The following is an 11390-nucleotide window of genomic DNA, read 5'->3' on the forward strand; positions in this document are numbered from 1 at the left end:
AGAGAAAGCCTGTAAATTGTAAATCTGTGTATTTGCTAACAGTTAATTTAGTCACAGGTAGGAGTACACTGGCATATGGATCAAAGCTTATGCATATTGACTAAAAGTGCAATTGTGATTTCGCGCTCTTCAAAACAAATGATCACGGTGCTTTTGTTGATCTTCTCTCTGCTTCTGGGTTTCATCAAGTATATTTATCAAGAACAGAAGTGCAAAGGTGAAGAGAGGTCTTTACTGGTGATGGGGTGGGATTCACAAAGACTGAAAACAATCCACAGAGGACAACATGAATGCACCATTAACCATTTCACACGCTGTTTATTTCTCTAGTGAATTCATCTCTTTAATTTCTGCACAGCAGCATACAGGGAAATTGTGACAAAATATAAATAAGAAAATTCAACAGTGTTTCATTTTTATTCTTTTAATTACAAACGTGGCAAATCGTCGGCAACATTTAATTCTCAGTCGCTCTCTCACACCACCCACGAGCGTAACATCGAACAGCAACATAAAATGTATGATATTGTCATTTATTCATATTATGTACAGCCTATTAGCAAACAACGCTTCGAGCTTATTGGAATTTCACTTTTCATCTGTAGAATGCAATGAAAAAAAATACAATTATGTTATACAAAGATCAAAAATACTATTATAAACCCTTGTTATAAATGGTACACTATATTAATAAACGGCTGTTGACATTTTACATGTGAGTACAAAATCCTGGTGAGGTAGATCCCTCTGAAGTCACTTTTTAACAGTAAAATACTGAATAGACATCACTTAATGCTTTTCCATTTTTCGGTACGTATTTACAATACAGCAAATTTATTTTCCTCACTTCATTAAAATTGAATTCCTTTGGTAAACATACGTAACTGTCAGAAATGTGCAGTCCTGCAAGTGTCAATTGTACATTCACGATATGGTTGCATCCTTATTTTGTTTTCTTTTTGGGATTTTTTTATTGTAGGTAATGCAAAACGGGGCAAATACATTGTTTTTACAAAAAAGCTTTTTTTTATTAAGAACATTCAACCGTGCTTTATTTCACCCTTAAAAATGGTCAAACTGTTTGTTTTTCATGAACCTTTTCCTTCCCCGCCCGGGATGTTTTGGAGAAAGGTGAACTTTGTTGAGCAGAGGCACCCATAGGATTTCTTTCTCTCCAGTGTGTGTTCCCCTACTCGGGGTGTAAACATTGAAAGGGCACCTCATAGAGTCATTTAAAACGATATCTGGGCACATGTGGCCACACGTTGTATTAGATTGTTCATGTTACAGTGTGTTGAATACTAATGTCCTTTAATAGGCCTGTTTCGTTTCTTTTTGGAGCTGCTTCACTTTGTTAGTGTGACTATATATGGTTATTCGTTTTATTTACATGTAATGCGTGTAACAGGGACATTGTAATGTAAAATGTCACCTAGTCTTGCTCTGTCGGTAGGGTCTGAAATAATTTGGCTGATTGTAAAGTTATGCGGAGAACATGAACGAGCAACAGAGACTCTATTGTGTTGCTCTTGCGCGTCCGTGCATGCGCGTATTAAATGTCAGAGGCCGGAGGGAAGGAAATTATGGAGTGGGCTCTGAGGGAAGAACGGAATAGGGCTAAACTTCACTTCAAAGGCCTGTCGAGTAAATGAAGACGTGTGGAACATTCTTAAAACCGATTAATGGCAAAAAATAAACTTTGGTTTAAAAGACAAAAATGAGGTGCAAGCTTGGCTTACAGTAAAGAAAATACTCGAGTTTGACAGAAGAGCAACTCCTCTAGTGTATATATATATATATATATATATTTGCTAACATTCATGTCTCCCATTTTAAACAAAAATAACATTATTGTTTGATTATTTCAATAAAAACGTGACTATGAATCGTGACTTCTCAACGAATAAACATCTAAACCTATGTGTGAAAAGGAAAAATAGCTTTTTTATGAATAAAGTATGCAATAAAACTATGGAAATAAAGTATCTATAAAAATATAAGAGATTTTTTTTCGTATTCTTGACAAAAACATTGATATCTTATTTGTTTAATAAATCCTGTAGCCTAGTTTAGACTCGGAAAGCCGCAATCAGAACAGTCATTGGAAAGAAATGTTCAGTGCAATAAATGTAAGTCTATAGTTACGCAGCAGTCTTTTTCTAGAAGATTTTCACTCGCTTACCACCCACAGCTCTGCCTCCTTTCAGCACTCTCTGGCCAGGCTGGTCTTTGGAGAGAGGGCAGTATTTTATTGTATGTGCGTTATCCCCGTTGGCGCTGCACAAGGGGCATGTGTACGCCCGCAGGATGGGGCACACCACCCTCCCGTCCGGGGTTTTCAGAACGTGGGAGCCGTAAACCTCCTCGGGCGCGCCGTTATTCCGACAGAAGACGCAGATCTTGGGCTCCTGCTTATTCCGCGCTGCCGGTTTTCTCATCTTCCTCTCTACACCGAACAGATCAAATCCCGCGAAGCTCCCTCCGATGCCCATCTCCCGCTCCGGAGAGGAGGACATCAGCCCCCCCGTGCCCTGGTTTTGGTTCTGGAAGGGACTCAGGATGGAGAAGCGCTCTTTCAGGTCCAGGATGGAAATGGAGGTAGGCGGAGGGCAGCAGCAAGAGTCCAGGTGCCCTCCGCTTTCGCCTTCACCTCCGGCCGCGATTGCGCACGGGCACGGAGGGGAGTCGTCCAAGCCCAGGGTAGCTTTCAGCGACTCCGTGATGGAGTTGGGACTCTGCGGGACGCTGTGCTTGTTCTTCGTGACCAACGTGGACAGCCCGAGATAGTCATTCCAAAAATTAAAGGTGTAGTCATACGGGTTGCGCGCACTCAAGTAGTTGTGATTTAAAAAATCCATTTCTTCCGCAAGAAGGGTTTAACTTTGAAAAAACAAACAAACGTATAGATATAATCCGTCAGGTATTTTTCGCTTGGCTCCAGGATCTGTGCGAAACTGTGGTCAAGTCCAGTGCCGTTCTTGTGTATCTGCGCCTGAAGAACGGGCATCTGGTTATAAGGCTTCAGAAGAGGCAGAAAGAGAGGGCGGGGCTCTTTTTCGAACCAAGTTTCTTAGGAGCAGAGCCACAGCATGTTTTCTTCTGCCTGACCAGTATTACTGTTCACCGCAGTGGAAAGAGACGAGGCGTTGCTTTGTGATAGCAAAACGGCACAAGTTGTCGTAGTGCTACTTTGTGCGCAACAGAGCGTCTTTGTCAATGAATCCTTACGTTAAGACTGCTTTTTAATCTTAACTTGTTTTGTGCTACACTAATTGTGCTAAAACGTATTGCAATACGACCATATGTTTATTTTTACAAAAGCATGGCCACAGTTGTTGCGTAACGCGAGTTTTTGTTCAACAGCTGCGCCCCATCTCGACGTTCAACTACATCCGATGGTTTTCTCGCAATATGTAGGCCTATATGGAAATGACATTTGCAATCTATTCACAGATCGCGCATTATTACTTTCCCTCTTTATTTCACAGTGTCGCAGTAGCTAGTTTGGTTTGAGGTAGTGCGCTCTTGACAGTGCGTGGAGTTGAGCTGTAGTTTGTGTTTATTCACGAGGATTACTGGACGTGATCAGATTACACGTGTGTCATTAGAAACAGAGGGTCGTGCGCGCACATGGCTCTTTGTTCTTTGAAAACATGCCATGCGCGCACCTGCACAACAGAGACCGTGAAGTCCTTTTTATTGGTGTAACACGAGTGTCATGTGCAGCATGTTTTCTCTGACATTTAGGGACCCGTTTTTGTTTAAACATGTTTAACTTAAATCGTAATTGTATTTACCCGCATGTTCTTGACGGATGACGTCACTGTTTTGTGTTTGGACACACAGACGTCAACGATCTATTGTCCACATTTCTTGTTTTGTAATCATGTTGGTTTATATTCATATTATGTATAAATAAACACGTATACTTTATTTGATTGTATTCCACTGCAATTATTATGATGTAAAACAATAGGCTACATGCTTTCAGAGGGAAAATGTTCAGGATAAAAAGCTCAGGATTGTCTACTAAATGGTCGATCTCAAATGTCAGTGCATTTGTTCAGATCATTCAGTTGTTTTACTGCAGGGGCCTTGACTCTGTGAGATGGCAGAGGGGTCATTGTTCGACAGGCTCTTGGCTCAGATCGGGGCCAACTGAGCTGTTATGGATCCAGAAAGCCCTTATCCAAAAATCACACTGTCCAGAAAGACGTGTAATGAACGTCTCGCCAAATGAACTCATCTCTGGGTAAACAAAAGGCTAATTTGCATTTTTGTATTTCGCACAAGACCCCACGAAGCGACGGGGGGCAGGACACAGGTGCACACCAGCTGATTTCTGCCCACATAAATAATAGCAGGGTGCGTCTCTCATAGGGCATCTCTGCAATAAATGACATCCATCTGTATTAATTATTAATTTGAAGCTTGTTTCAAGAAAGAATTATGTTCACATTTCATACTCTCGTGTAATTAGCAAGACTTTTCGTTAAAACTAAAGCATTAATTGCGTCAAAGAACATGATACACGCAGTACCTTAGTCCTGCCACCGGGGGTCTACGTGAGCTCAGAGGAGCTCCTAATGGGCATTACGTCATTGGGTATTTTAGAGTGCCGCAGCTTGTACAAGATCTAAGAACAATACTGTAAACACACCTAGACTCCAGATGGTCCTGAACAGGGTGCAGTTGTGTATTAGACTATTAATTGTGAAGAGTATCTAGGTCATTCCTAATCATTATAATTCTTAGGCTGCATGTATCTTAATGCTTTAATATAAAATATCCTATAATAACATAATAAAAGGTTAAGTATAATAACCCTTTATCACAGTGAAATTAATATTGGGTGAATTTTAAAAGCTTCTTTCCTCGGATTTAAGCTGCTAGTTGATATTCACTAACTTCTAACATGAATGACGTAACATAAATATATATTTTACATTATTTTCAAAGGTGTTTCCTTTAATTGATCATCAATTTATAGACATTTTATTGTTCTATTCCTAAAGCTAACAAAATCCAGTTTTCATGTAGATCTAAAATTGATATGATCCAACCATTAAAAACCATTCGTTGTGACGTTTTGTGATATCAGTTTGTAAAACTATAAAAATCTAAACCTTTCCTCGTAAATTACAGATATAATATCAAAAGAACGTTAAAGAATATCACAGATAACTTCTTACTGACTGAGAAATGGCTTTGTCTTTTTCTTACGTGCTACAAGGAGCTACTGTAGCACGTGCATTATACGTTCGATGTTTCTAATGACTCAAGGTCGCCTGTGTTCTGTTAGGGAATATCGATGACTTATTTACAAGAAACATTACGAGGGCCCTCCAAGTAATGAAGAAAGATTGTAAGTAATGAAGACGACCATTAGCGTTCCCTGCAGGGAGGATTTTATCCAGCGTAAGATTTCTGTCGATAGCGGTGCTTCCTGCGTGGGCAGAGGCCACACTGAACTGCGCTGCCATACAAAAGGCCTTCCTTTATTCTGATGAATTATATTCCTTCAGGAATGTGGACACAAGGCTCCTCCAGCACGGCTACAGTCATCAGCCACTGTACGTCTAATTAAAAGCGGAGGAGAGCTCTCTGAACGGCTGCCAGCGTGCAGGATTAACTCTATTTAAAGAGGGAACTCAATAGAATGCCATACCTAGCTGCCTATCCAAGCGGAAAGTGCTGAAGAAGATGTGCTTTGTGTAAATTTGCACTCGGCTTTGTGGCTTTTCTTTCACTTGAGATCTGCATTGTCTAGACTTTTGACCCCTCTGGCATTGGTCGAGATTTTGTGTGATGTACTGTATGTAGAGGGTAACAGGTGCAAACCCTTGCTTTGAAAGGACCCTGTGTAAGCTTCGTGTTTGCAGACGTCAGAGTTGTATGCTGAATCAGAAGAGATCTAAACATCTGGAGGGATGCTGTAATACGTCTGTGACTGATGTTTTCCTGAAAAGTAATGTGTAAAGAAAAAATTATGTTTCATGTGAAAAACGTTGGCGAAATGTTGTATGCTCCTTCTTTTGTAAGTTACTTTGGATCTGTTAAGTAAATAGATGTATAAACTTCTTACATTTTCTGAAGGTGATGCTAGAGTGTTGCTATGTGGTTGCTAAGGTGCTCTGAATGGTTTATAGGGCTGCACAATATCGAAGAAAAATATGCAATGCAATAACTTGCCTTAATGCAGCATACGAAAATTATTTAAGTTTGTAAAATAATAAAGATAAAGTAAGATACTTTTTAAAGCTTCAGAAAAAATGCACTCCAAAATTATTTTCAGTGTTCTGAATGTATTAATGGATATGTTTTTAGGTGGAATTATCATTTTTGCTTCATTCTGTAAACTAATAGTTATTTCTAATAAAATCATGTTTATATTTACATTTATTTGCAGAAAATTGGGTAATCAGATAAAATGGTCAAAAAGATGCAATGTGCAAAAAAAGTTTGTATTCATGCTAAACCAACACAATACTAATGTTTATACATGTCCTTTATTAGATGGAAGAAGCCTGTTTTTAAACACGGTTTTCATGCGTCTTGGTTTTCTTTCAGTCTTTGACATTGCTTTTGGCTGTAAAAAATACGAATTATATAACTGACAAACGTGTTACTTGACATCAGAATCAATATGTGCATTGACACACAGGCACTAACATTCATGTGGCAGTCTATTTTGTCAATGATCAGTGTAAACCCAAATGCTCAAAATAATCAAACAGATTAAGTAATGAAAACTTAATTTTATAAAAAGTTCTACTTACTTAAAAAATGTAAGTTCCTGAAATACAGTTTTACTTTTGAGTAAAGTATAATGATTATTTTTGATTAACTTGAAGTCTTGACTAAAACAAAACAAAAAAGATTTGCTCAATTTACTTCATTGTTAATTCAACACAATTGGTCGAGAAGGATTACCCATCCCAAACATGCTTTGCGTTAGGAGAGTATATTTTAAAATGCCATTACTTTATGTGTTTTTCAGTAAAGTTAAAGACTTGATGGTGTTTAATGTTCACTTATCTTGGAAATTTAGAAGAGTTTGACATATTTTTCAGTTTTGTGGTTACCATTGTTCAGAAGAGTGGTGCATGTGTTTAGTCTGTGGGAGGCCACATGCAAATTGTAACATGTGACATGTTACCAGTGAGCAATGACTGTGCTAATACCAGTTCTATACCAGTCTCTTCTTGGTCATTTTGGGTTGCATGAGTCAAGGTGTTGATTCAAGCACAATAAGACTAATAAATATATCAAATAAGGAAACTGAAAGAATTGAGTTTAGTTAACTTAAAAATACATATTTGTGTACTCAGAAATGAATTCTGTCTACTTAATTTAATAATAGGGATGAATTAAATATTTAAGTCACACTTACCAAGACTTATTAAGAACTTTAGTTTAACAGTAATCAAAATGTTAGTATTTGAGTATTGCCAACTTATCCGGGTTTACAGTGCATACAAAAAAAAAGTATATATTGTGCAGCACTACTGTTTAACACATCGCTGTGCAGTCGCTAGGATGTTTTGGATGGTTTATATGTTTATTTGCTGGCTTAAGTCAAAAGAGCCACCACCAATGACCCTCCGTGAAATTTTTTATGGCTTGGTTAGGGTCTCTTAACGTTAGTCTGTGGGACTTTTTTGGAACAGAGGGTTCGTTGAAACATGAGCATTGAGCAAAAGAAACATAGCAATGCTTGCCAAGCAAACACAATGTAAATTAAAGTATGTAAAGTAGAAGTTTGTCTCGCGTTGAAAGTATATCTTGGAAATCAAAGCTGGTTTATTCATTACTGCGCTATTTTCATAAAGCTGCAACATTACATCATAGGACAGGATGAGAAATTACAACAGGGTCAGTTTCTCCCTTGGTTTGACCGTCTGATTTATCGTCATCATCAATTATGCAGCGGTACATCCAACTGGGAGTCTCCACGGGGCGCTGCTCTCTGTAGCGCCAAATGATGCAGTGCATACCAGAAACGGAGTAGGAACACTCTTATCGGAACGGTTTCTGCCCCGTCAGAGTTTTTTCCTTACCCTTGAGTTGACAGAATCATTTAAAGAGTTGCAGATTTTGGTAATAACTTCTTTCTGTCTCTCTCTTTTCTCTCTCTCTCTCTCTCTCTCTCTCTCCCTCTCTATCTCCCATTGGCTATGTCCTTTAGAAGTAATGATTGAAGATCTTGGTGGGCTTCTTCGTTTCCGAGCGTGAAGCGCTGTAACTGAAATATTAATGGTCACATTATTACTTAATTTTGTTGTGACTCGAAGGAATTAATATCCATCCATTAAACGGCGCTAATTCAGCATCCGTCTGGAGGAAAGCTGCCCACACTGAATGGGGGAATTACATTAGGTCGTGAATGATCTATGGCACCGGTATGGCGTCTACTGCTGCTAACTGATTTAGTGGTTTGAGGTGACAAACTGATGAGTGCATAAGCAGTTGCTGACCAAGGGAAACATTTAGTTTTAATGAGATATATTGTTGCACCCATCACTTGGAGTGTAATGCCAGCATTAGTCTGATGCATAACCTGACTTCCATCTGGAGGTCCGGCTCTAATTGCAGCCCCGTCAACGCACGCTGATAAATGAGACTTAAAGCACCTTATGAATACTAGTTTTCTTCATACTGAAATACATATAGTATCATGCAATGTAAGTCGCTTTGGATAAAAGCGTCTGCCAAATGCATAAATGTAAATGTCCTCCGCAATCTCTTTTTTTTGTGTGTTGTCTCTGTCTGTATAACATTTAGCTTGTTGAATGCACAGGAGTGTTTGCTGCGATTGTGGTAAAGCTGAAATGTTAAACACGGGTGAATTTGCAAGTATTAGGTAAAACTCGACAGATCACATATGTATGATAGTAAAATACATCTCAAATGTGACGATGATGATTTTGAGTGCAGCATCTCTGATTTGAAGACTTGCCTCATTTTTATACTTTAAACAACCAAAATGGTCCCATGGGGTAAGAAAACCCATTTCTTAGATACAGTATATTAGAGCTGTCACGGTATTGGGTTTTCCTACACGGTTATCGTGGCCAGCCAAATTCACAATTGCGATATTATCTGACATATTGCTTAAAAAAATTTAAGGATCTTTTCATTTTGGTTTATTTTTCTCTTTTTTTCTGTCTAACGAATCACACTCAAAATACGAATGTAGTGAGGTGGAGAGAGTTAATTTAATGGATTTAATTGTTATAATGCGAACTGTATTTGTTTGAATGGAAACTAGTATCTACTGGTATGTGGTGGGGTCTTTTGGTGGGGTGTTATCTGGCAGAGATAAATCCAATTGGAATAATGACCAAAACACAACACAAAAAGGAATTTTGTAATGGTTTTAATGGAAAAAGCGAATGGTTCGTAATGGAGTTTCTGCGATGGTTTATAAAACGGTTTTTGGTGTTTTTAGCAGGGTATTGTGACACCCTTAATGCGGATATGTACTTTTTGTTTACATGTATTTGTCTAGTTTGTTTTGAGCTGTAAATGAAGAGTTTTCAAAATGAGATAACTCAAAAATCATATTAATGTCAATCAAATTGCAGTTGGTTTGTTTTGATTGAAGCCATAATAACTCAAAAAATACAGCTAACTAACACAATAAAAACATGATAACATAATAAAAAACAAGATTAAAAAAAAATTAGTTATCTCATTTTGGAAACAAACTCTTCAATAATGTTCGTTTATTAAATGTCCTGTAAAACAAGACAAACATAGCGATAAAGATAAAGGTTGTTTTCCTGTAGCTCATTTAATAGAGCATTGCATTAGCAACGGAATGTCACGGCCCGATCCTCAGTGAATAACAATGTATAGATTGAATCCACTGTTAGTCACTTTGGATAAAAGCATCTGCCAACGCATTAATGTAAATAGATTGGTTCACAGTGTATCCCTTACCTCAGATGTTTGCACCAGAAGTAAATGCAGTCATAAACCAACACAATGGCCACCGTAGATGAAAGTTCACACTCAATGATTAGATCCATTAAGAAGGTGTCTGGTCATCCACTTAACTATGCCTCTCTCTCTCTCTCTCTCTCTCTCTCTTTATCTCTCTCAGCACTCTCAGGACATGCATCCTGTTCTTGTATCGATCTGTGTGACGCTACTGATTAAGTCTAATCCCTGCTGGTTATATTATTGATTGCCAACATGAGGATGAATATGGGCAACATTGGATGGAGGAAAGCGTAATCTTTCTCCTTTTACCGTGTGTTTGTGTTGGGCTCTTCCACTATCTGCCTGTCGGTGAATTCGATATCGCTTTAAAGACACTAACAGCATTCTCAATCAATACTGGAAATATGCATTAAAGGGATAGTCATCCAAAAATTGTAATTCTGTCACCATTTATTCACTCTCATTTCACTGCAAACCTGTTTGACATTCTTCTGCACAACACAAAATATATTTTAAAGAACGTTGGACCTACATTGGCTTCCACTGTATGGACAAAACCCACTGAGACATTTCTCAAAATATCTTCTTTTGTGTTCCACAGAAGAGAGAATCACATACAGATTTTGAAAGACATGAGGGTGATTAAACAAAGAAAGCATTTATATTTTTAGGTGAACTTTCCCTTTAATATAATTAGAAAACAGGTTCTATACAACCTATCCTGTTGCTTCTTTTTACCATTTTGTGTTTTAGACAAACCATTCAGGCATCCCATAATCCTTTGCCAATTGTGCCTTGATTCCAGCTCTCAGATTGTTCCAGGCATGCAGAAATAAGTGGACATCTGCCCACACAAGATGCTTAAAGACTTTGGCCAAGACAGCCATTTTGTGACATTTGATACGGCGACAGGATGGCATTTACCCATTATTTGTAAACACCATAAATCACCAGATTTACACATTCATTCATTCATTCATTTTAAAAGCATACGACAATGTATAAATTTAGCCAACTATAACAAAATAAACAGCCTCGGCTAAACTGGTTCAGACCATAGATTGTATTAAACATGGACGTAGTGTCCATGACGTCACCCGTAGGCTTGTGAAGAGCAATTTTGAAGCATAAAGTGGGCGGAGCTGGCCGTCGCCATCTAGGCAGCGCGTCACCGTGTGTCACTCCCGGTTAATCGAAAATGGGCAAAAAGGCGGGACGTGGGTATTTAACCATTAATTATGCAGAATTTGAAGGCTTAATATAATTTTAACAGATGAGTTATTAAAGCAATAAGACCCATGAAGCAGTGGGTTACAGTGCATTTTATAACAGCTAAGGGCGTTGTGGCACGACGAAGCCTAAAACCCCTTTAGCTGTTATAAAATGCACTGTAACCCACTGCTTCACGGGGCTTGTTGCTTTTATAAAACGGTTATTCCATA

The 11390-nt window shown here is 38.4% G+C and overlaps 1 protein-coding gene across 1 annotated transcript; it reads right to left on the reverse strand.

Moving 5' to 3' along the window:
* Positions 1–281: 281 nt before the first annotated feature.
* nanos1 (nanos homolog 1) lies at positions 282–3920 on the reverse strand. The gene has a single exon (XM_057349934.1). It carries the CDS (start codon positions 2856–2858, stop codon positions 2160–2162), a length of 699 nt encoding a protein of 232 aa, XP_057205917.1. The 5' UTR covers positions 2859–3920; the 3' UTR covers positions 282–2159.
* Positions 3921–11390: the final 7470 nt, after the last annotated feature.

The sequence above is a fragment of the Triplophysa rosa genome, linkage group LG13 (genome assembly GCF_024868665.1).
Source record: "Triplophysa rosa linkage group LG13, Trosa_1v2, whole genome shotgun sequence".
Lineage (NCBI taxonomy): Eukaryota > Metazoa > Chordata > Actinopteri > Cypriniformes > Nemacheilidae > Triplophysa > Triplophysa rosa.